Source organism: Dromaius novaehollandiae, chromosome 8, assembly GCF_036370855.1.
Source record: "Dromaius novaehollandiae isolate bDroNov1 chromosome 8, bDroNov1.hap1, whole genome shotgun sequence".
Taxonomy (NCBI): Eukaryota; Metazoa; Chordata; class Aves; order Casuariiformes; family Dromaiidae; genus Dromaius; species Dromaius novaehollandiae.
Genome location: NC_088105.1, coordinates 39,177,733 through 39,204,374, shown reverse-complemented (window position 1 = coordinate 39,204,374; position 26,642 = coordinate 39,177,733). Strand labels below are relative to the sequence as shown.

Below are 26,642 nucleotides of genomic sequence, written 5' to 3'. Positions count from 1 at the left end.
AGCAGGGGTAAAGGAACACATGGACTGTATGAACGGAAAAAGCATTTAAGAATGAAAATCTCCTCATTTTACAGTAGCTGGAGTTCCTTGAGGTATGCTGTCACTGCACATGTCACCACAGGCATCTATCCGTGCACCTGAAAGCCACTGTTTAGTCAGGAGCATCCACGTGGGGCCACGTTTAATTTCAGCTACCAGTAGTGGAAGCATAAAAGGCAGCACGGGCCCAAACTCTGGCTGCTTTTTAGCTGAGGCTGAGTGCAGGTGTTGGAAGACTGTAATAGTGGGGAGAAATGTCGGAAATTGTGTATGATGCCTTGGAGATGCAAAGAAGTATGGGTCTGCATGGGAACGGGGAAATGGGGTGAACGGGAACAGGAGTCCTAGTGGTAGTAGATAGCCTAAAAAAGCTCAGGAAAAGTTCTTTAGAGAAAATGAACAGTGGAAGTTAGCCTGAGCTGGGAGTCAATAGGCTCTGCCGACTGTACTTCTCGTGGTATGTCTTCAGCTTAACAGCACAGATTAGCCTGATGAAATTCTTTCTGCTATAAACCAAAATGTTCTGGACATCTGCGAAACATGATCTGTGTCTGACCTCTGATTAGAAAAGCCAAACTATGCTGTGGCAGATTTGTCTGGTTGCGAAATGTTCCCACTGTCTTAAGATATTAAGCTCAATGGAGGAAAAAACGGCACGGGTGCCTGCTGGTCAAGCGTCAAGGTACGCGCTGACGCTGCCACACGAGGCAGGTACAGTCTTAGCGGCCATGCGGACGTGCTTTCCGAGTCTTCCTTACATCCTGAGAACCGCAGGGCAACACAATGTCACGTCTGGGAATTACGGAGTAAATATTATTGGCAGGGATCCTGGATGTAGACCTCCTCCAGTCTAAGAAACTGAAATTTCCTTATTTTTTTGTAAATGGGTCTATGAACACCCGACCAGCTCAGCTCAAGAAAGTTAATGAAGATCATGAAATTCCGATGTCTATTTATGATCCAGTGAAAATTGCTCACTACAGCAAGTCACAGACCTGAAAAATAGTGCTGGAGTATTACTTGATAATTGAATACTCCATGTCTGAAGTTGAATGTTTTCCCAGTATAAAGGGATTTTTTTTTCTTTATTTTTGTATAAAACATAGTTCTGGTGTTTTTCATCATAATTTCAACAGACCCTTGAATCACTGGCAGTAATGTAGCACAATCATTGCAAACTTCTCTGAGATCTGATATATTTTAAGATATCAAATCTCTCAATGAGCCCACAGACCTTTTGCCCAAGGATAGACCAGGCACACTCTGCATCACTGATGCTGGGACTTCCTACGCAGATTTTCTTTACTAGGTAGTGCCAGACAACAACTGTGTTTAGGGCATAAAGAATGCATAAAGAATACAATCTGGGATCTCTCTTACACCACTTTCTCTGTCGTTTCCAAAATATAATTTGGAACAGACTTTGAAAACAAACTCTTGTGGTCATCTGATCTATGCCTGAATGAGCTCTTCTGACTTGTAAGGCATAAATAAAGGGTCCTTGGTAAATATGAAGAAGAATTTTCCTTGTGTGTTGAGAATCTGTGAAGAAGGAAGCATATTCCAGGTCTAAGAAGAGAGCTATTAAGACCAGTTTGGACCGATTGCCTGCACATGGTTGCTCCATAACTAGCACTGGGGAGCGATGTGGTACCATTTAGTCAGGGGTCACAGTCACTGCGAAGGAAAAAATACTCAGATATGGGATCCCAGCTCCTCAGGTGTATAGAAATGGCACAGAAATTACTTTCAGACAGTCCCATAGACGGTGGCATGAGAATGAACAGCAGTAGCCTGAGCGGTGTAGTGAGCAGTCACGAGGCTGACTTTAATAGGATTTTCACCACCAAAGACATGACCAACACACTGACAGGGAACTCTCTGTATCTCACTACAGGTTCATATAACGTTATCAACTTCCTGAGCCCCCAGAACTGTAAAGATGTTTTTCATTAGTGCAGTACAAGTGTTATGCATTAATAATTCCTTAAGTTTTTTTGAATGCCTCGTTTGGTTCCTGAGGTTTTCAAGCTGAAGACACGCACGAGCTGAGCACAGTGTGACTAGTAGCAGAATAATAGGGGTGGAGCTGGGGCAAGAGAAGGTGGCTTGCGTGGGTATGAAAAGCTCCTGCAGCCTTCCAGCAGAAGGAACAGGGAGCTCCACCCATTCTGAAACTGGGCGCAGGGCTGTAAGTTGGTCAAGAACACACCTGAATTGTCCTTGTAGAAATCTCTGGCAGTGCAAGGACTGCAGACAGCTCCTACCTTTCCTGGGTTTACTGTCCTCTAGCGACCAAACCGACTTGTGGAAATGCAAGTACCACGAAGATCTAAGTAAAGAAACTAATATGTCACTCTGAATTTTCATCTTAAAAATTTTTTCCACGTTGTGCTGTAGAAATACAATGGAAGTAAAATTGGCAAATAGCATCCATATGCTACACCACAAAATGACCGACAGAGCACAATGTGAACGTTACTTCTGGGCTGAACCAGAGAGTGCATTAGAAAAATGCCTAAGTGGAACACCGATATATTCCAGGGCGCATTCCCTTATCACGGAATCAAAAGCCTATACCGCTAATTATGGCTTACCTCCGTTACAAACAGAGCTGCCGCAGAACTGAACACAGGCCAGCATCTGAACCCGAGTTCAAAGTCAGTGTGATGCTGCCTTATTTTCTTACTAACATCATCTTTATCCTCTCTTGCCCTTCTTCTCAGTTAACAAGAGTTATGTACTGAAAGTGCTGAGATAAAGTAATGGTAAGGAGGATACCGCAAAAGGTATTTGAAAAGCACAAGTAATTTACTACATGTCTGCTTTGTTTTACTTCCTAAGCCTTCCTGTTGTGAAAGGAAATTCATCTTTTCTGGCAGACTCCAGCCTTTTTAGGCCTGAGAGCTCCCCAGGAGCTTTCGAGTGCAGGTAAATGGATGTGGGACTCCAAGAGTACAGTACAAGGAACACGGAATTAATGTGGGTTTTTGCTTTGGCTGTCACGTCTGACGTATAAGGAGAGTGCTACATCCTTGCTTGCAAGAAGTATCTAGATGTAAAAAACCCGGGCTCAAGGCTGAGTCCTCTGGTCATTACGGTGGGTCTGAAGTGCCAAGAATGGAAAGGTCATGTTGCTGGTGGGCGAAGCACACAGGATCTTAGCCCGGCGAAGTCTCCACGTGAGGCAGATGTCAGGGTGCCCCAAGCCCCAAAGCTTCGTGCTATAAAAACGAAGAGGCCTAGGGATGGACAATAGGTGCGGCTCGCATTCTGCATGCCGTGGGGACCCCAAGAGCAGGCACAGGGGAAGCATCCGCTGCCTAATCTGAATAGCACACAGAGTGGTTTTGTCCTCTTCTGTTCTCCTGCCAGTTTGCACATATGTTCTGAGTATACAGCCTGCCCTCCAAAGACCACTTACAGGGGCAATCACAGGGAAGCAAAGCAGTAAGAAAGTATCCAAAAAGGGAATTGGTTCAAAAGGAAAAAATGGAGACAGATGTAGAGTGAGTAGTCACGGCTGGCGGTAAATAACCCTCTGCCTGGAGTGCTCTCTTTTTCTAGGAGGAGTTCACATATTCCATTTCGTATTTCCTTTCTAGGAAGTCAAATCTTTGTTTTCCTGGCATTTGTTCCTTTTTTAATTCCGCTATATATTTTTTCCCTTCTGTACGGTCTAAAACGTTCTCCTTTTCCCTTCTCCTTTTGCTATGTTGTGTTCTCTTTCTCTTTTCAAGTGAGACATTTCTCCACCCCCCCTCTCATGTAGACCACATTCCTAATTTTCCTGCACTCCCCCAGCCAACATCTTCTGTTATAACCCTCTCACGGCCTCTGTGCCATGAGCACTTGCTCTGTCTCTGCACGTGTATGAACGCAGAGGGTTTCACACCTGCTCTTGCTTTACCCTCCCCACTTTCTCGCATGTGCACACCTCAAAATTCAGCGAACGCAGCACACGTAGGCAGCCTCCCCGCGACTGTTCACCCTTTCCCTCCCGGAAACCTGTCAAGGTATACGGGCCAAGAAGCTATCTCTGGATAAATCTGCTGTGAGAAAGCAATCTACCCAAAGGCAATAAAGCGAAAGGATCTATTATTATCTTTGGTGTGGATCCGACTGGGCTGGGAGGTTGGCTGCTGGCTCCTCGCTGTGAACTTTCCTCCCCAGGCAGAACAGCCATCCCGCAGACAGGTCTATGCTTCCTTTCCTTAGCCTGATTTTCTCCTCCTGTTGTTTGGCCGGTAACCCCAAGGACGGGGTTTAATCATGGGGTTTGGAAACCTGGCGTACGCTACTCTCTGCCAGCGCAGGACAAAACTTCAGCCTGCCTTCCGAATCAGCATCATTCTGCACCACTGATACCCTGCATTACCCTACGCAGCATAAAACGAACCACACGGAAGAAATGCCAAGCCAAATAGAAAGATGGGCTTAGTCTTTAAACTTCTGCTGTGAATTTCACTGAGAAGAAAGGAAACACTGAAGCTCAGGGATTACAGTAAGTTAAAACTGTGCAAGCATTTTTGCTTCTAGATTAAACAAATGGCAAGGCCTTTTTCTGGACAGGGGAGATGGGAAAGGAGGTGTCTGAAAGAGGGCAGAGCTCCAACGTCCCCCTCATGGAGAGGAATACTACAGCAAGGCGAAAGTTAATACGGGATGTTAACATCATTTGTATGGCTTTCAGGTGACCAGTATATTTTCTAGGCAGACACCCCAACGAAGAATAATAAAACATTTTACACTCATGGAGATAAAGCACTGGTGTCAAATACAAAGGGTCAGACGTTAATATCAGACCCGCCTGTGATTTCCGAGGTGAGGCACAGGACCGTGCACAGCACCAAAGCAGGATGCGTCCCCTCCCTGTTACTTAGGAGGGAGAGCCTGGTTCCAGTGACGCACCACTCTTGCCCTGGCATGAAAGGGCACTTCAGTACTTCTTTGTCCTTCACCGCTGATGAGGTGTGGCTCTTTAGGTAACCTCTCTCCCAGCCATGCTCTCGCAGCTGACCCTGTTTTATACAGGAGCTGAGGCAATGATTCAGGGGAGAGGCTGCTGCAAGGCTGTGGGAGAAGTCTCAGGGTGGGGCTGCACGGATACAGCATAAAGATCATTTGAAAATATATCCCATGCAGGCAGGACAAAGCACTTGTTCTTCACCACTGCCGTAGGGACAGATAGCTTGGTGAATCTGAGCTATATCTAGTTGGTACCTGGTTTGAGTCTCTTATGTTGCAAGGTGATTTTCTGCCATTTTATGGACAAGACTAGGCAGAATCTGGGATGCTTCCATAGTAAGTGAGGAAGGTCGCGAAGAAGCAAGTTTCTTCTCTGCCTTGTTCCTGCCTCTCAGAGAACCTCAGGGAGTTTCATGTGGGCAGTTGTACTTCTTCCTGACGAGTGCTCAGTAGTGTCAAGAGTGATGGAAGAGCTTCAGTTCCCCATCCCATTCATGGGCATGCAAGGCTTCAGGTCCTTCTCTTGTCCAGCTCAGCAGTTCAGTGCCACTATCTAATCAGGACTTGGATGAGACAGCTGTGATGACCATGTGTGGGGAAATGACCAGAAGCGACAGCAGAATTAATAGCCAACCTCTGGCTGTTGTACAAACGGAGAACGTTTGTCATCAAGAAAGAGTACTCCAAACTTTGGGGCAATTTAGCCCTCAGTCTGACAATGATGTAACAGCAGTGACCCAGTCAGCTTTTAACCATCTGCGTCTGCAGAGGAGGCTGCGATCTCTCCCTCTTGACGGGCACGGTGCTTTTGTTCGTGCTTTTTCTGCTCCACGAGCAGCCTCGTACAAGGTGAGGCTCTGCCTTACATCATCTGGAGACTGGCGCTGGTGGAGCAAACAGCCCCTAGCATCTCTCGAGCAGGACACCTCACCGATAACACCAGCGCCCCGGGGACGGCTGGGACAAGGCAGTCACGGGAAGCCTGGCACTCGTCTGCCTGCAGGTCCACCCTCTCCTCCTGCCAAAGCGCCACATCTGCAGTCAATAAGGGCCCACAAGCTGGCTCCTCCTCATTAGAGGAGAGGGGGCAGCTGGCAGGGGATCCTCCAAGGGCTCCCAGGCGCCGGAATCAGTCCCCTCCCAGTCTGGAATAGCCCAAATTTGGTGACTTTCTGGGCAGGCTGTAAAGCACAGCTGTTTGACAGGGTCTCTGGAGAAGGCTGTGGGTATGTTTCCTACATGATAAAGGATATAGGTGGCTGGCCAAGTGCCCACAGAACTGATTTTAATGCTGTTCAGGTTGAATTTACTTTTCTGTGCTGTATAGGTCAATATACACAGAACCCTGGACAAACGTGTTGTTTCAACTCAAACCAGAAACATATTATTTTAAACCCAAACAAACAATAAAGGCAAGAACGTGTATCGTGAAAGATCCTTTGGACTGTTTAGAAGGCCTTCTGAAACACTGGGAGGTTGAAGATGAAACTACTGGTTGTGTCCATCTAACGTACATGACTTCTATTATTTTTATTAGCAATAAATATTTGAATACTTAACTGTAGGAAAATTCAGGCATTAACTTCACCTGTGTAAGCACTACTGACCAAGAAAAATATTTCCAATAGTATTAAGCACCCAGATGATATCAAGATAAGTGATCAGCGGACAGGTAGGTAAGTAATATAATCCAAAAGATGATCAACAAGAAAGATCACACACAAAATGAACTAAGAAAAGGCAGAATAACTGCTTCCTAAACATTATAAGGTTTAATACCCAGTATTATCTATTTCAGTATGGAGCTTCATGGTATTACAGATGAATAAATGCCTTCTGCAAGTCTCTTAAAAAAGTCATTACTAAGTGAGCTCTAGTGCTGTATAACACTTGAAATGTCCTTTTTTCTTATAAAAGTTTAGGGACGTTTATTTAAACATTATACCTGTGAGGCACAGCCCAGACAAGTACTGCTTTTTGCTAAGCAATTGTCACCACTGTCCCAGAATCGAATCAGGAAGCTTTGACAGAGAAAGACAGCATATCTTTTGCTGCATTATTTAAATACTTCAGATGTTTGGCCAACATACAGAAGTGACACACTACAGAAACATTCACAGCTGCAAGAGCAAGAAAACTACTACAGTATTTTCATTAGACTGACCTTCTCTCAGAGGAAGTTACAAGATTTTTATAATTGATCACCTCTCTATAACGCATTCAGTGTATTCTGACAACGAAACAGCAACCGGAGATAATTTTCTCGGGCTCCTGAAAGCCATGGCTTACCTGGCTCCACTTCATGCCATCCACTTGACTGGCTGCCACTTCCTGGAGAGCGCCCTTGGCTTGTATAAAACGGCTCCTCACCAGGACTGTCCATTTCATCCTCCACAGATTTGAGACGTTTTGTAGAGCTGAAACGGTAAAAACACATAATAAATACTGTATACATGGAAAGGAACGAAGCTACTTCTGTTGGGATGTACCTTCTTAGCACCGCATGAGACTAACTTGCTTACAGAAACTACAACGGATTTAGGGCCTTGAGGAGAGGAAGGTGTAAGTCCTGCATGGCCATCCTGTCCATCCAACCGTCCAACATCTCAGCTTCTACTACCGTTTCTGATTTGCTTTATGCCAGAATGACTACGATTCAATGTAAGACAAAATAACCTCTCATTGAGTCCAAACTGACTCCCTAAACATCCTTTAAGTAGAAGATAGTTTAACATTTAGACTTTTATGGATGCAAAAGTGGGACATTTTTCAATGCACACAGAAGTCAATAAAAAGATAACAAATTAACTTGTATTGCATGATTTTTGTCATTTGAACAAACACGGTAATGACAGATAAGCCTTATTGTAACTGTCAGATATTTGCACAGCTTATTCTGAAAGAGAACTTACTTATCAGCCCAAATTTATATTTTCAATGTTTTAACTTCAGCCATTAAATCACCCTGGCTTTGGTCCCACAAGAAGAAGCCTAGATAAGTGAATGAGGCAAGAATACATTCTTGGTTCAAATGTTCTCATTATTATACAAGAATGAGTATTTTATTCTATTGATGTATGCCACCAAGCATAAACCCACCCCAACAGGTATCTCTGACCGATGCCAGTACTAAAGGATGCCCTTACTGAAGGCTCAGGAGACAGAAGAGCCCTTTCCGTAGTCTCTGGCCGTCCCTGACTTGGACTCTGGTAGTTTGACAGGGACAGAGTCCCAAACCCAAAGACACTCAACTTGGCTCTATTTTCCCTAATGAGCTGTAGAGACTGCGTGCGGATGTTACCAAGAATTTGTCTTTTAAGTACTTTTCCGAGGCTGGGTCAGCTAACTTCTTTTCCCAAATCTGTATTCTATTAAGCTTGAAGGCATTCAAGAACAGGCTCCTTTGTGCAGGGGGAACATATTTAACAGACATAAAATATCCTGTTGTAATTTCTATGGGTCTAACGCGTGCAGCCTCTCCTCAGTCCTCCACCTCAAGCGATGCGCAGGTGAGAGCCGGAATGGGGCTGGGAGGAAGAGGAAGGAGCCTCCTGCGCTACGGCGGGGATGCAGGGCTGGCCCGGCCGTCAGGTGGAGAACGGCTACATGTCAATAGGGGAAATTGTGTGCATACAATATAATTACCGCCTGATAATTCCATCGAGTCTGTGTATTTAAGGAATATATTTTTTTTCTGACTGGGAACGGTCTAATGAGAGGAAAACAAACATATTACCAAGTTATTAACTACCCATGCTGTTTATAATTAGCTCCTTATCAGTGCTAGCTATTTGCAGAAGAATAGAAGAGCGACAACTGAGCTCTTAAGTAACACTAATAACCTCACTTTTTCGCTCTTGGAGTCACAACTAAACTCCACCTGAAAATGGTGCTAATGATGAGCACTGTACACAGGCTACCCAGCTTACACGTAAAAAAGAAAGAGCACAAACTTTTGAACTGATGTGTAACGGGAATCATAGTCACCAAGCTTCATAATGCAAACTGAGTGCAAGATGCAGACTGTTCTTTCAGTCACTGCAAACTACAAGCTAAGAAGTTATTGCTAAGAGCCTCTCTTTAAAGAGGTTTTTTTAAAAAAATAAAAACAACAGCTACATTTGAACTATAGAGCTTTTTACATGTGTGCTTGCTTATTGCAAAGCTAGTGGCACTGCAGACTAAGATAAAAACGTAAAAGAACCCTGGGCTGAAGTTAGACTTTCTTGTCATGTCTTTGAAATAAGTGATCCATTTTGGCTGTGGGGGAAAAAAAATCAATCTGGTTCCTTAATAGTGTTCAGAACTACTAGAGTGACTGGGCTTGTTTATAAATCTACTCTCATGGATGGTTAAAGTAAAAGGACAGGGTAAAAAATAAAAAATATCCTTGTCTGATGGTTAGCATCTAAGCCAAAATAAAAATCAGCCTGCGCAGTCACCTGCATTAAAAATTCACAATTTTCAAATGGTTGAGTCACAAAATTCTTAAAGCTGTATGAAAATCAGGATGTGCTAGAGGCCAAGGCTCTGACACTATGTTAGTCTCGTAGATAATACTTTTAAAGATAAAGAATGCACATAAGTCAGTCTTAATTCTCGCAGATTCTGGGTTTCTTTCCTCCTATGCAACCCAAGCTGTTTCTTTCCTCTTTCCTACGCAATCCAAGCTGTAATATTCATAGCTATTGTCTCCTTACAAATATTCAGTGACCTTCCTGTTAGGACAAAGCGATACATCTCAGTATGCTCCCACTTCTCTTCTGCCACCAGTGGAACTCCACCAACTCCCATGCAATTACTCCTGATACACTGAGACACAAGTCAGAAGTTATAAAGGTCAATGCAGTAGTATTTCTTCAAAGCTTGTATATAAATAAAGAGCTGCAACAGCAACCCAGAGAGACTTTCTGCTTGGCGAATCTGAAACTGCTGTACACCTAGGGGCCCTCAAACAACTTGTCAAATAATTCAGTGGTAACTTTCCCAGATGAATAACGGTGCTTGCCTGGGTTTCCAAGTGACTCAGCAGTAGGCACAGATTAAATTACCTGGTAGAGGATGTGCTAGGTAAAGACCTCCTCATTGCTCCTGGGCTCATGCTGTAGTATGAAGAACTTTCCAAATCTGAGAGGGAGAAATTAGGGCCTGTTCCTGCAGCTATGGGTGCTGGGGAAACAAAAGAGATGGCAGTCAGTAAGTCATGTGAATAAGGCTTGAATTGCACTTCAAAATCATTTCTTCTTCCTCATGGGTGTATTTAGCTTGCAATGAGAACAGGTGGGATGTAGAAATTAAGAAATCTTAATGGTAACTGGTATTGCAGTCAAGAAGATGTAAAATTTATCAAGAATACAACGTTCCATGACACAGTCTCTTTCTTACTGTCCTCCAAAGATATTCCTTCTTTATAAAATTTAAACAATTATGGCAACACTTTCGTTCAATTCCTTTAAGCGGTACTTTTCTATTATTATCATTCTAACATTTACTGAAACTTGTTGCTTTTTTAGGATTAGATTGCATTTACTGGCATAGTTACCATAGGCTGCATCACCTCTGTAGTGTGCTTGGCACGGTCTGTAAGCAGTATAGGCAGGGAAACGTATACCTCAGGACCTTCGGTATATACCATGATGTACGTCCTCAAGCACAGAGGTTACAAATGCTCCGTGGAGAAAGCACCAAAGTAGACAAGAAGCCTGAGTTCTCCTCTGCTTGCGAGAATCTCAGCTTTCCTCTGGCCTCTCTTCTAGCTAAATCAGAGCTAGAGACATCTGTCTCACAAAAAACGTTACCCAGCGATTATCTTCCATCGTTCACCTCTCACCCCTTCCCCAGCAGTGAAGTTTTTTCTGTAACGACTACAAATACCTTTAATTTCCATGTCCTAGAGCCTTTTCTTTACATTAAAACATTATGAATGCCACACCCTAAAGTTTGCAGGCACAAGTCTGTGCACTCCCATGTGCTGTACTCTTCTGGGAACAGAAAAGGAGCAGAGCAATTTAATGTTCAAGTCAACGGATAATGTATTTCACAAAAAACGTCACCACACGGCATATGGTCCTACAGCCACTGTTGCTGTCCCGGTGCTATTTACAGGACAATACAACTTTGGGAGTGGACAATTACCGATCACGGTTTTCTCTCACATTTCAGAGGCATCCGAAAAAGACCGTACTACACAATAAAATGCTCAGGCTTGGCCTGGAAGCCTTGTCTGGGAGCCCCGATTCACAGCAACGGAGCGAAGCCGTTCCACCGCCACGCGGGGACGCGGAGCCAAGTCTAATCCTGGGTCTGAGAACCTGGCCCATTTTCAAAACACGACCAAATCTTTCACTCCGACAGGGCAGGAGCGAGGAAACGAAGACAGGATAGCTCGTATCACCCAGCTAGCGCGTCTGGGTTGAAATGCAAGCCTTCTGGGAGGGCTGCCGCTGCCTGTAATGGGGCCAGGATTTCAGCCCGAGTCTGCAGGAGCTCCCAACGCCACATCCCACGGAGGAATAATGCAGCTTTGCAGCTGCCTCGTCGTCCCCACCAGACAATTAGCTGTTGTTTGGCGAGGATCTTTTAAGAACGTCATCGAGACAGAAAGGGAACAGCCTGGAGAGCCGTGGACTTTCAAACGCACGGGATGGAAAATACACGCCACTATTAAAACTTGAGAAAATCTGGAATGATCATTAAAAGGAATTAGGTTGGGAAGTAATTTCTGAGAAGAACACTCAAATCCTTTGTTATCTGCTCTTAACTATAATATGCTTCCTGTACACTGGGTACATGAGAGAGTGTGTTAACAAAAAAAAAAAGAAGAAAAAATAAGCATAGTAAAATTAACTCATTTTATCAATCCGTGCTTTCTGCCACAGTTCCCTGACAGCGTCTACGAGAGGCTGTAAAACTGATGAATTTGCATGGAAAAAGAAACCAGTGTAAGTAATTTGTGTAAAAGGTAACACGGACATGGACTGCTATAATTCAGACACCCTGCAGATAGCAGACTGCTGCAGTGTGAGCAGTTATGGGTTAGAAAAATGACCACACTGCAGTCAGTCTGACTTGAATGGAAATCAATCATAAAGGTACTCTGCAGCATCCACTCCACAGTTTTCAGCAACTTCCTTGCCAAACAGATTTGTGCTCTGCAAACCCTTCGCTGATCAATTCCTCCGCACCCTCTACCTACCAAAGCCTAACTTACATGTTAAGCGTAGTATTTTCCAAACGGGAACATAAAAAGACAAGCACTAAATTAAAGCACCGTGTCTTTCTGAGGCACAATGAATTTCCTGGCCACGGCAAGATTTATGAAACAGCTTTATTCCAAACAGATATGGAAGAAAACGCTGATATCCGGATTGTGCCTCTCTTCTTCCTTTCGCTTCCCTCTGTTAATCATTCTCTCCCCGAATCCTGGACAGTTCTGCTCAAATCCTTGAATTGGCCCCATGTGAAAATAAAGCATAACTCCAGAAAAGCAGTGGGGTAGGAGCAGGGAATTGCTAATAACGCGTAAGCTCACCGCAAAGCAGAGAGGGGCAATCAGAAAGTCATTTCAGGCCTTGCCGTAGATACAAAGGCTGCTTTGTTTGCCAGGGGCCGAAACACCTTGCCGCGCTCAAGAGCCTGTTTGGGTTAAAGAGCTAAACCCACCTCCAAAGTGCAATAACAGAGCTGAAGAGTGGAGGTTAAAGCGGCCCCGAAGGCCCAGGGCAGCCGAGTTTTTAAAAGCCCCGTGGCACCTCTTCCACACGAAGGACGACCCTGCCACGGCCAGCGCCACAGCCAGCTTCACCCAGGGCCGAGCTGCTCCGCAACCCCTTCTCCGCGGGTTTCGGCAGCGGTATTTGAACCTTCGCTCGCACCTACGCCGCTGGAACCACTTGTTATTACAAAACGCGGTGAGGAAGTTAATGGTTTTCGTCCGCACGGCGGGCGGGCGCTTCCTGGTCCTGGCTGCGATGGGGCGCGGCGACGTGGGCGCCTGGGCTGCACCGAGCGCTCTTCAGCAAAGTGACCTCCTGGCAGCTCGGGAGCATCTCCCAGCCAGGAGAGGACGTCAGAAATCTCCGCTGCGAGTCAAAACAAGAGTTGCCACCTACACACCTGCACCGAGACGTCATCCGACCCGGTGCTTGGACCTGATGGAGGAGCGAGGCGGCTCTGGGGACCAAGGACCCGTCTCCCCATTAAACCTGGCCATGTGCAGGGCCTCTGAGCAGACCGACGGGTGCCGGCCTCCACGCCGGTGTCCGCGGACAGCGCGGCTCAGATAGCATCTCCCCTGCTGCTCCCCAGGCTACTCCACCGCTGCCGGCTTGTTAGCTCCCACAGTCACCCCAAATGCCGAGGAAAAGAGCAGAAAAAACTAACAAAAGCCCTCTGCTTAACTCAATGGGAATATGTACTTTGCAAAATTTTTTGAATTAACGAACAGGAAACCCACTAAATGAAACCAGCCAGGCTGGCATTTGTCTTCCTTGGACTACGGTGCGCTCGTTTAGTCATGCTAATATTTAGCTCCTCTTTTTTTTCCGTTTTTATGTATTTATTTTTACAAAGGGACTGGGGTATGACTAAGATCATTACATGTGTAACGCTGCAGCGAAGCGATAATGCGTTTAAGGTTAAATGGGAGAAACATGACATTTGGCTAATAAACTTTTTCCTGTGTTGTGGCTTCCCAAACAAAGGGAAACGCGGTGTGCCGCGGACGCCGGGAGGGAAGGGGACCCGGGGGCTTTCGCGTGGCCTTTGTCTCCTACGCGCGGCACCGCCGGATCCAAAGAGGTTCTGCCGAGCACAACAGATATGAAACGTGCGATGTTCATTTTAAAATTACAAGTGCAGCCTGCTATTGACCACCTAATTATGCTGAGTTCCATTTATAAACATAGCTAACCACTAAGTTTATAGAGACTTTTTGTGCTGCTTTAATAGGATATTGATCGAGAGCAAGGTTTGAGTGGACTGCCATTGAATTGTGTAATGGCATACAAAAGGCAAGGTCACGGCAACTGCTCGTTCTATGCCTGCAGTCTATTTTTTATTATAATCTTTTTTTCCCCCTTCCTCTAACACCCCAGCCCAGTGTGTTTCGGATAGCAGTGCTTTGCTAAGGAATACAGAGCGTCTTTTTAAATGTTAATTTTCATGCTGCTGACTTTAACTGCCTTCACTTCTGTAGTGCTTAGTATAGCAGAAAAGGCGCAGGCGGCTGTTTAGGGAAAGCTGCCGTATTGCACGCGGCCTTCACGGCAGCAGCGCCCCGGCCGGGCTCCCCGGGCCCCGGCACCGCCGCCCGGCCCCGCCATGCAGCCGGGGCGGCCCCGGCCCCGGGCTCTCGCCGCCGCAGGCGTCCGGCGTGCGGTGGGGCTGGCGGGGCTCTGCTGCGACTTTGTTTAGATTAGAGCTGGCCGCTCCGCCGAGAGGCACGAGGAAGCTGCGTTTCCTCAGTCGCACCCACGCTCCCCGCTTGCCGCGGCGGCGCTTACTTTCATTTCCAGCATTTGTCCGTCTTTCCCCCAGCTGCAGCTCCCCGCCTTCGGCCGACCCGGGGCTGCTTTTAACCCTCCGCACCGAGCGTCCCACGTCCTCCCACCTCGGCCACGCTCACTGCCACCGCTGATCTTGCTCCGCCGCCTGAAGCAGCAGCGGGGACCGTGTCCCCCGGCGCGGCAGCCAGGCCGAGGCACGCCGGCAGCCACACGCAGCCGATGCTCGAGCGCTGCCCAAGCGCCCGCTAGCCACGCAGAGACACGGCCTGCAAGGCTGGCACCCGGCGAATCCAGCATCCCGGCTGTTGCGGGATCCCTCGCTTTTCAAAATGCCTTTGCCACAAGATCGCCTGTTATCTGTGGGTTATCGTTAACCATTTTAACGATAATTAGCATGGCCATTTCTGTATAAATACAGAAACCTGGTATGCAGCTGCATGTAGGCTTGTGTGCTTGTGGATTCACTGGATCATTAAAAGGATTAAAAATCACCCCGCTTGCTCCGTACAGCTACTCCCTCCACACAGCCACGTCCTCGCGTGTGGCATGTCCAGTCCCGGGGCAGTCAGAATTCCCTTGTTTATCAGTATGACGGATGATGTCACTTCGACAAATAACACAGCACAAAACAAATATGTTTGATTTGGCTCTAGCAAATGTTCATAAATCCTAAATCTTTCTCCTCGTCCTGGGCAGCGCAGTTTATTCGGCTGCTCGAAGGTCCTCCAAGAGGGGAGATCTTCCCAGCAGCTCCCTGCAAGAGTACAAGGCGCAGACCCGAAGCTAACGGGGGAATAACGTCCTCCCGGCCGCTCTCTCTGCTCCGGCCGGCCCCGGCCTCCCCGTCTCTGCCAAGTGAGGGCTCTCATGTAACAGGGCTGTGTGCTAACGGCAGTGAGCAAGTCCTGCTGGCACCTCTTGCAGTAAGCAGTCTCCAGTGCCATGGAGGTAGCTGCGCACAGTGAGTGCGATATCTTCCTCACAAGACTGGGTAGGGAGAAGGTTTTGCTTGGTCAACAGCTGGCTGTTCAGTTCAGAAAACCTGCCCCTCTCCAATGGACCCAAGACCCTCCGAAGTTCTCACCAGTCCTAACACACACTGGAAATACATTGCTTTCACCACAGGGCAAAGAGCTTCTTTAAGGAGTAGCTAAGAAGTAGCTTCAGGCTTGACCAACCATACTAATACACATCTCCCCAGTCCTGCCTCTGAGCCTTTTGCTCTCAGCCCAAACCCCTCCACACATGGAAGAATGAAATCTCCGTTACCGAAGGGGTCTGCTCTGCACCTGGGGTGAACGGACAACACCGGGGAAGCAGCTCACATCCTCTCTGCTCATAACGTAAGAGTCGGCAACGTGATCGTCAATGTGCACGTCAGACTGGGTGAAGAGTGAACTATTTTTCAGATGAACATTTATGATCTACTGTCTCTGTTTTAGTAGGCTCTGCAACATTCAGAAGCTGCGTAGTGTTTTGAAAGAAAATCCACCGCTATGGGACTGAAGAAAGCAGGTTTCTGTTACCAGAACAGCCTAGACTTGTTCAATAGCTCATAGAAACTGTGATGATTGGCACTGATGGATAAGATAGATAATGGTAATAGCTGACCTTTCGCTTGATTAATTCATTCCCCAAATTTGCATGACTGAGACAACTGCCTATTACTTGAGACTCCTTGTCATGTGGACCTCTGAGAAGTTAACTAAATAAAGCTGGCACATAATTACTACCAACAATATCTAATAAGATTAATTTTAGATAACAGCAGCTCACCAAAGCCAGTTAAAACTGTGGGAAATCACATATTTCTATCATCATATTATTGAAATCAATCACGGGAAGAATGACAGTGGGCATACACAAAGATGATTTCTTTGTAAAGCAAACAAGAGCACACTCAGAAAGACATGGGGGACTAAACATGAGGGCCCACTATGGATACAGGCAAGTTTGTTGCTTCCCTAGCCTCGACTGCCTTTAAAGATGCAATGGCTTGTTAGAAAGGAAAAGAGACTGGACTGAGGACGCTTTGATTACTCAAGCTGCAGACTGCTAATAACTGCTGGTGAGGTTGGATGATGGCTGTTCTTAAGCTGAGCTCCCCAGCACCAAAGCAACCCATGGACTGGCCTCGAATCAAGCCACAAGTATACATAAACAGCCCAGCAAGGGCTATATGGAAAAGGGTGCTCTTTAAAAGAAACCTTACATAGCAATTTAGGCAAATATGCAGCAATTAATCTGTGGCTCTGTTATGCTGAATAATTCTTTGAATATTAGCGTGCAAATTCATACTGACTTCACGGGGAATTTGTTGGTAGGCTCTACACTAAACATACCGACCGGGTAGCCACACCATGTCAGGCTGTGGACTTCTCAGACCTCATGGAGTAAACAAGGTTACAGCTGGCCAGTACATGTCTGGGGCATCTCCAAGGAAAATCCAGGGTGCTATCAAGAGTAGCGTAGCTAATTCAGTCGCTGGCACTCTTCCCTCTGAGTCAGTTCTGAAGTGGTATCCCGATATGCTTTGGGGACACTATTTTTGGTGGAGGTGCTGGCTTGTGCACAGGATATAAAACCGAGGTCTTGACCTCCCAGGATTATTAAAGAGCCCATGAAAAAGAGTGCACGCCCCTTTGGCTGCAAAAGATAAAAGCTGAATCTTTCCACTTTGCCTACCAACGTCTCCTTGCTTATTCCCGGTGCAGGTAATGCCTGTCCTGCTCTTTCTGTGCGCAGCTGCCCCGCTCCTTAGAGGCGACGCATTGCAACGGCAAGCGGCGGGATCGCCTCGTGCACAGCGCGTCGCGTGTTTGCAAAACGTGTTGAACGCCAGGATTTTTGGTAGACAACGGTTTGGTTTTGTTACAATCAAATATCCCGGAAAATTAACAAGCATGAGACGTGACGCTCCGGAGGTCAATGCCACCCTCGCAGGAAGGCTGCGACGGCTCTAAGTCGTGAACCCGGGTATTTCTAGCAGCCCTGTGCTGCGCACGCAGGAAGCACGGCTGACAGAGTCCAGAGGCAGCTCTGATGTGTAGTGCTCCGACAGCCAAGATAAGATTGCGGTGAAGTGGGATGCCTTACAGAGGGGGAGGGGGAGTCCTTGGGGCTTCAAAAGCCTTACGGTCTCACACTGAAATAAAGTGACATAAGACGGGGATGTTCAGAGAGAGGCGGAAATCTGGTTTTGTCCAACGTGGCTGGAGGTACACAGCGAGCTAGTGTGCTACAGTAAAGTGAGTTAGGTGTCCAAGTCCCTGTTAAAGCACCTCAGCAACTGAACTGATCTTCAAATGTGCTGAGCACCCAGCAGCTCCTCTTGACTTCTAAGTCCTCTTGACTTTGTTCTTCTAACAAAACTCCCACCAGTTTTCAGCTGGGGAGCAATGTCTGCCCCAGACTCATTCTCTCTCTGTCTCTCTCTCCTGTGCATGTATGTCTGATGGCCACGTATCTCCCACTCTCTGGGCTTTTCTTGTGGGCATCCTATTTTTCAACAGAAAGCTAGTTTACTCATTTGACACATGTGCAAGTCTTTGTGAAAGACAAAACAGAAAAATCCTTATAGAAACTCTGTACTGAGACGCAAAAGCACATTCTCTGCTGGGGTTGTGCCAGTTAAGCACCATCCCCAGAAGGACTTAAACTGCATGTGCAGAGCCAATCTACAAACAAATATTCATACTTCTAGGAGCAGAGCCATTTTTGTCACTGGCTGTACTAAACAGTCCTGGGCACATGCCCTAAGGTTTTAAAGGGAACTGTAGTTGAGTGATTTAACTGTAGCAGTGCTAATTAGTGAGAACGTAATGCTACTGCATAGCTCTACACGAGCTGCAGAAAAGCTCCACAAAGGACCAGCCCCAAGGCCCTAGTTTAGCAGTAGGCTCGCTACAAGAAACTGCCCATACTCTCTCCTTGGACTACGCGGATTATGTCATAGCAAAACACAATCAATGCACCTTTGATCAATGGAACAGGGTGGTGACAGGTGCTCTTAATTCACTGTTGTTAGTGAGTATTGACAAGCCTGTAATGATCATGCTGCAGTGTGTCATTCATGCTGGGGGCATTAGCATTCTTTAAAGGTCAAAAAACAAATCCTTCTGAAAGACAGAACTCTGTACGGCCGAGGGAAACTGCCGGCCTTGCAAAGCTGTGTCTTTGAGTAAGTGAGATCATCAGAGCTGAAGCTGGTGTAGCTGCTGGCATTATTTACAAGTTCATCAGCCTGCAGGTGTGCAAACACATGTATGCATGGCATGGAGGAACGCGATGCACAAACCTGGCACAAGAAAAATCCCTACCTGATACGCACGTGTGGTGTCATTTCTAGAGGTCTGGTTGAAATGCCGCCCTTGGATCCTGCAAGGGATCCACCTGCAAGCTCATCTGTATAGGCATATCGCTGCACTTACACAGAGTCTGCCCAATTTCAACCGAGTACCACACTGGCTTATCAGCTTCCACAGGCGAGTTTGCAGGATGATAACTCTTTTTTTTTAATATTATACTATTTTTTCCACATCAACAGAGGTGACAAATAAACACTGACCATTGGAGTGAAGCAGGGAGAAGAGACACTCAATTTTCAAGACATAGTTTCTGAATTGGGGAAGGGGCGTGATAAGAATCAAAGAAAAAACCTGGGAATTGCAGAAACCACATAAACCAGCCACAAAATGATACTTACTTTGTGAGACTCTTACTAGCTCAGTCACACTGAAAACACCTGATGTGACAAAACTGTCCTGGAAGCCCAAATGTCCTACAAAACAAACAGAGTGAGAGAACTGCGATTAGCTTTAAGCATTTAATGACAGTATTCTCAAATACTTTAGTTTCATTTAGATTTAAAATGTGACATCTAATTTCCCACTTAGCACTAATTATTGTTTATGTAGGTGGGTAACTAGTCATACAGCTATGTAGGCTGCTTTGTGGTTTCTATCTAGAGGTTAGGAAAGCTAACATGACACATCAGCAGGGAGATTTTTACATGTTAAAGCATCTCAACAGGAAATCTGAAACAAAAGAGGACTATTTTAATAAACGGTTACCTTGGGTGACCCCTAATGACTTCACAATTGAAATGAAAATACTGTACCTAGGAAACAGACAGGACAGCTAAGTTCCATAATCGTTTTAAACATTATTCTCTAAAGAAACATCTGATCAGGATTATCTACCCATTCATTCAAACAAAACAAGATTTAAAGATGTACTCTTCATTTTCTAAGGTTACACTAGGGAAATCTTAAAATAGCAGCTGGTTAAAAAAGAAAAAACTACTTTGAAATGAATTCCTTTCCCATAGAAAAAGAAAATCTAACATTTAAAACAAGCTTTGGAAAAGAAAAATAAATCTCTGCATAAGAAAAGCACTGAACTGGGGCTCTGGACGTCTTTAGGATGCAGGGCGTAGCTCCCAGGCCGCCTCCTCTGCGCAAGCAATGCCTCTACACGCTGTATCAAAATGTTATTACACTTTACATAACAGTATTTTCCTTCTTCTCTGAAAACATGTCTACCACCAAATGTTCATTTAATTTTCACGGGTATGATCAATTACAAAAGGAGCAGCCTCCCGGCTGCAGCCCCGGAGAAGTGCCCAGAGTGGGATACGGCGGTTCACGCAGGACATCTCCGGGCTTCTATTAGAGGTCTGCAGTCAGCAGGCCAGGCTGACCTCCCGCTTTTGAAACCAGGGTCAAAGGAGAAATCTCGGGATAAAGAGATTATTAAAAGAACTGCAAAGTCCTACTTGTCTGCAGGATAAGTGGCGTACCTTTTAAGGATGTCCTACTTAGGGTCACTGATTCCAACGCACGCACGCACATATATTATTGAATGTTTCGTAGGGGCACCATCTGCTCCACAGGTAATAGCCCCTGCTCAGTCCTGGCGATCCCTGAGCACCCTCCCAAAGCCAACTGAGCAATGCGACCAACGTAAGCTGCACATTTGTTCTCTTGGTTTTCTTTTGGGGTTGTTTCGAAAGAAACATATCCCGTTGCTATTTCCACTTACAGCATGCAAAGCGAAACAAATGCATCTTGCGTTCAGAACTACAGACGGGGACGTTGCAGAAGAAAGAAAGAAGAAAGGACGTGTTGGAGAGAGGTCTGGGCGAGAGCTGGAGACAGGTGAGCGGCTCATCTCCAGCCAAGGCCACAGCAAGTTCTCCCTCCGGCGCAGATGAACCTCACCCTTCCTGGGAAGACCCCACGGAGCCAGAGGAACGCAGTTGCTACGCTAACAGACTTGAGTCAGGTTCCCACATCAGGCATGTTTTTATACTTCAGCAATAATGATGAGTTTTCAAATTGTGTATATGTATATCTTTGGGCATCCTTGTGTATGTGTGTATACATATGTATTATGTACACAAACATATAAATATACACAAATCTGTCATGCTCCAGCTGTAGATAAATGTACTATAAAATATTGAAATTGATGCTGAAATTCAGCACAAACAAATTCTTCAATCTGCAAACAAGGTTTTTATTTACATCAAGAGAATAAATTTTTCTCTACTTCAAATGAAAAAATGGTCCTACAAGTCTTTATTTTCCCTTATTTTCAACTTAGAAATAGCGCTCAGATAATTGTAAATGGTTTTGCCTGATACATTTTGTATTTCACCATAATAAAGGTGATGACTACGCCATTCCGCTTTTTAGAGATGGTTGTTGGCCATACACAATGTTTGTTCACTGACAATTTCCCAAGTATTTTTAATATGAAGATCTACTTTTCATATGCTGCAGCAGACCTGCCTATTGAATTAAATGATCTGTGAATTAAAAATAATTCTCTTAGGTCTTCACTGAAACCACTCATGTGCCTAAAATTAAGCATATGCTTAAGTGCCTTGCTGGATCAGGGCCAGGATGCTTAATGCTCTGCAGTTTTGAGCCCTTTGTGGGGAAGCCAGCCTATGCTATATAAATTCTCATACTGTGCTCATCCCCATCGTAGCTGAGCAACTTCCAGAAGTGCATTCAGCAATGCTATGACCATCTGTCACGTGTTGTTTTTTCACAGCGCACCATATTGGCTCTGCTCTGGTGTCCACCTCCACCTGTAGTTCTCAAACAGGTTCCTACCACACTAAGACTGAAGGTGAAACTTAAACATGTAAGTCAAAAAAACCCTCACAGTTAAGGTGAAACATGCGGCCGATTCTTTAAGGGAAAGTCTAGAGCCCTTTGTAATCATACAATAACAACACGACTGTAGGATGGCTAACCACATTACCCGAATCGAGCAAACGCAGGCAACAACTGCAGTGAAAATGCCGTAGGACGGGTTTCAGTGCCGCCTAGCTCCCAGAGTCCCGGAGCTTCAGCTGAGCTTGGGCCCGCTAACTTTATTATTCATAAAATGGTATTTTGCCAGGTGTGTCTGAAATGTCCACTTATTTCTGTAGGAACATTTCTTATGCTTGATCATGTAACAGTAATCATTAAACAACAGCACACAAGGAGAGTGATTCGATTTTCATCCTTCTTCAGCGAAAATAAACATTTCACAAATGAAAGGCGAATTTCACAATTCGCCATTTTGTCATTTGCTTGCAAACATTAGGAAATCGGGGACTGATCTTGCCAATCATTAATAGCATCTCGCGACTCGCAGAAGGGATGCCCTTGGCTCGGAGGCGGGTGCTGAACTCCCGTGCCCGCGGGGTCGGCACGCCAGCTCGCAGCTCAGCGCAGCTCCGTGAAAGTTCAGATTTGCCTGCATGGTTCAAATTGCAAAATGCGGGCCTAAGACTGCAGCTTTTTGCTGAGCAGTCTTCGAAACAGTGATAATAATGCAACGAGAAAATGGCAGAAACCGGATAAAGAGACTAAACAAGTAAAAGGAGAATGGCTGGGAAATAGCGCGATTGACAAAAGACGTAAAAGCAAACGTTTTGTGCCTATTAACAACGGCCAGAAGGCAAAAATTGTATCAATTTGGCTGTTCCACTTAATTCTGAATGAGAAAAAAATAGGTAAAGTTAAGCAATTACATATGCAGATGTTAGCAGTAAAGAGATCCTTTACTGAAAAGATGATTAGACGCCTTGAAAGCTTGCAAGATTTACTTTTCATAGAGCACTTTACTGAAATACGTGCACTGTGATACTTTTGTTAAATCTCCCAAAGATAGGACACTGAAATTGCTGTATGCGATCCGGTTATCTCTACGGTTTTGTGCTACCGTCACATTTTGGTAGTAAAGCAGGTGTTCAAAACGAGGATTCGAGAATTCTCACTTTACAGAAACGAACACAGCTCATTCACCGAAACGCGGGGCGTAAATTAAGGCACCTGGATACCGAGGCAGGCCCTGACTCAGCCCGGCAGCTAGAGCACGTGCTTCATTTCCATCGCACGCTTGTCCAAAGCACACGCTTATTTGCTCTGCCAGGGAGAGACAGGCTGAGAAGGTTGAAGCAGGTACTTGCATATTCTGCTGAATCACTGCTTTCAACCCCAATCCTCGCGCAGTCCTTGAGAGTTATGTCATTACACAAGACCTCACTTGAGCCGGACTCGTAAGGATGAACGTTTTCTCCCCCGGGGGAAAAAGCAGGCTAATAAGCCCAAATTGAATAAAGCACATAAGGATGCTAACTAATAAATAATATACCATTACCGCATCACACATTTGGTGTAGTGTAAAAACAATGTACAATACTAACAAGTGCCACATGAAAAACATCTTGCCATAACTCGATGACTGCTTTAATTGCAGAGAAATTTCACAATGCAAATTACATCTTCTTCTTCTCGATGCCAGTAAAGCAGAAGCAAGAAAAAAAAGGCTTGAATTTCTGGAGCCTAATTCTGATCTCACAGAAGTTTTAAACAAGCCTTTCCACTCTGACCAAAGAGAATTTCTCCTGTTTTTCTCCTAAATTACACTGGCAGAGAAGAAATCAGGATTAGGGCTTCTTGTCTAATGCCATTTGTTTTGAATTATTAAGCAAACATTCCTATTTCAATGAGTAAACGTGTACAAAGGCAACTAACCTTCGTCCTAAAATCTAGTTTACAGGGAGAGTATTGTCTGCTTTCCCAATTAAAGCTGAGAAAGGAGTCTCAGATGTTGATCTACCAATCAAGAGCTTGTGTTGTAGCTTGAGAAAATCATGACTGATGCAATTACTTTTATGTAGAAAGTCTGAATATGGTCTATAGGTTAAAGTTCATTGGGTTATTGTTCCTTAATTGAATATCAGAAGATGTTTTCAGGGTGCTCAAGGTATTATTGTCATTTAATTAGCAGGTTTACTTATGTAATCCAACATGATTATTTTTCTTATAAAATAGTTAGATGGCACCACAAATACATGAGGTATTTTCTAAACAGAGACACAATTGGTTTCCTGAAATTCAAACTTAAATAATAATGGGGAAGAGTTAATCCTTTGAAGATGAAAAAGTCCAAATCCAGTTATTTCTCTTCCACTACAGTCTGAATGACAATGTATTAAGCTTTAGAGAACAGCTTTTCGGGAGACTTTCATTTTTTTACAGTATTTTGAAATTACATGACAGGTCCGCAAGACTAGCCCTGCGACCATTTCTAAAGCCTTTTTCACGTCCAGCATCTCACTATACATAGCCATCTTAAAATCTTAAAATAGTAATAATCAATTAGGGTCTCAAGCTTATTATCTTAACCAAATGCCTGATTAAAAAGAAAAGCCCTCTTTACTCAAAGTGCAACTTGATTCCTTTTGGTTTTATCCTCTATCTAGATAATCCCGTGCTTCACAAACAATGTGGAGCAATAATATTGATTAGGAAATTAATGTCTGTATCACCGAGCACACGCAGGCCTGGAGGGGGAGGATGTCACCGGGGGGGACCGGATCACCCCAAGGACCCCCTAAAGATTAGCTTATCCATGGCTGCACGGCGTTAGGAGTGTGGGAGCGACAGAGTTAGTCCTAACGCGCATTCTCCAGAAAAAAGAGAAAGCCGGAATACACGTGCTTCGACCACGACCTTTGTAATTTATGCTCTGCTTAATTGGAAGCGGAGTTTGTTAAGCCTGGGCTGACCCCACCATTGCAGCCCCAGGGGCTGCGCTGCCTTCCAAAACCACATCCCGGAGCACAGACGGGATAACCGGGCTCAGAGGAGCACGCAGGCAGCCGCAAGCCTCGGCTCCTGCGGGCAGGCTGGCACGGCAGCCACGAGGGACGGAGACGCATCCCGCTTTTCCCGCAGGGCGACCGGGAGAAGCAGCCCAGGGCTAGGAGCAGCCTGGCGCTTCCCGCTCCTCCCAGGCTGAGCGGCCCCGGGGCACCAGCCCTGGATTCACCCACAGGTATTTGGTCACTCTCCCACTTCGGAAAAACATCCACAGTGACAAACTTTCGGAGCTTCCTGAGTAGGAATCTGCCAAACCCAAATCCAATTTACATTAAATGAGGAAACATGCTGTCTTCATTTTTTTTCAAAATGTAGTGATTGAAGAGACTCCTCATCCCAGGCTGCAATATCTACCCAGCCTGCAACGCTCTACCCAAGCGAATGTCTTCTCCAGGTAAGCCAAGTCAAGAGGTAGCACAAGGGACCTGTACACAGGCCACAGGCTCCCTTAGCGTTACGTGTATCTGTAATGAAATCTGCATTTACCTACAGACCCCAAACATAGACCCCCGGAGCTGTTGCAATGGCCTCATTTTCTTTTCCTTTGTACGAAATGCGTTGCTCAGATTTGTACAGGATAAACCTTTAATGGTAAATTATACCACATTTTTAATTTAGGGACTCTTTATAGAAGCGTTTAAGCAAGATACTATGCATTAATGTCGATACAGAAATCTCTTTGTCCCCGACAAATGCTCCCACCTCTGTTTCGGCTTGTTATTTCCAATTTAATTTCAATGCCACAGCAATAGTGCACCTTAGACAAACTACACGTTTTCTTACGAGCTGAAGGCTGGGCTACAGGTCACGTATGCGGCTGTTCCTCGCCGCTCGCCTACCTGGCTTTAGCAGAGGGTTTCGAAGGAGCCCCGCGCATCCTTTGTGGCCTATAACGGAATGAATTAGACCGTCCGGGGCATGTCGTGTCAGGACAATAGGGGAACACTTTTAAGACTTTAAAGTCATGTAATACAATTCTAGGCTGGATCTTTCTTGTGAAAAAAAAGCCGAATGGGAGTGATTGAAAGAGAAAAGGGCCAATATTTGACAACAGAAATCAGCATACCCTCCTAACAGCGGCAGTCATGGATGACTGCCCTTTGACCCGGGGAGATTATGTGGGATTTCAATGACAACAGCTGGAAGTGAGCACGGGAGAATAGCGAACACAGATCGCAGGCCGGCTACAAAAGGCGGCACAATCCCGGCCCAGATCCCAGTGTTGATTGGAAATTGTTTCCTGGTCCTGGCTTAATAGAGTGTGATAATGAAAGTTTTGTTAACCCTTCACAACATGCAAAATCATTGGTAAGTTATTTGCTTTTTCTTTCTTTTTTTTTGGGCTAAAAGGGGCCTGTTAGCTCGGGTTCCTCGGCGCATTTCTGGTAGCCGTGCTCAAGCCCGGCACAGTTGCCGCACGGCAGTGATCACCGGGAAACAAGATCTCAGCCCGCTGGGAGAAGGGTCAGAGAACGGCTCTCGTGCTCCGCTAGGGAATGCATCCGACCCGTGACGACAGCCCTTGCCCGAAAGGGAATCCGGACAGAAACGTGCATGCAACGTCTTACTACGTGTAGCCTTCCCTATCCGTGGCATTTCAAAACGTCTGATAATAACAACGCCTAATGATTACTTCAATATGTGTCATGTTGCGCGTCAGAGTCTGGGCTCCAAATTAATAAGCACGGACCTGAGCAAACGCAGTATCGGACCAGCTGTGTCTCCAACGCCTGATCCTGCGTGGATCCACAGCGGCCTCAGCTCTCAGGAGATACGGCTCGTTTTATACTTGAGAACAGGGACAGTGAAATTAATGGCGACTTATTACTGTTAATGAACCGATCACGGTTTGGAATCAATCATGTCAAGTAGTGCCCAAGCAGAGGACACCAGGATTGTTCCTCTCCCATGAAGATGAAGGTCTTCTTGCGACACTGAAAGCCCTTCAGGCTCAGTT

General features: G+C 45.6%; 1 protein-coding gene across 10 annotated transcripts in view; it reads right to left on the bottom strand.

The window, feature by feature from the left end:
• NFIA (nuclear factor I A) overlaps positions 1-26,642 on the bottom strand; it is a 347,808-nt gene that overhangs the window by 68,110 nt on the left and 253,056 nt on the right. For all 10 annotated transcript variants that reach the window (XM_064516274.1, XM_064516278.1, XM_064516273.1 and 7 more), the window contains 3 exons: positions 19,219-19,293; positions 10,059-10,176; positions 7,297-7,424 (listed from right to left, as the gene is read on the bottom strand). In XM_064516274.1, coding sequence (XP_064372344.1) covers positions 7,297-7,424; positions 10,059-10,176; positions 19,219-19,293 — 321 coding nt within the window. The remainder of the gene's footprint in view (positions 1-7,296; positions 7,425-10,058; positions 10,177-19,218; positions 19,294-26,642) is intronic.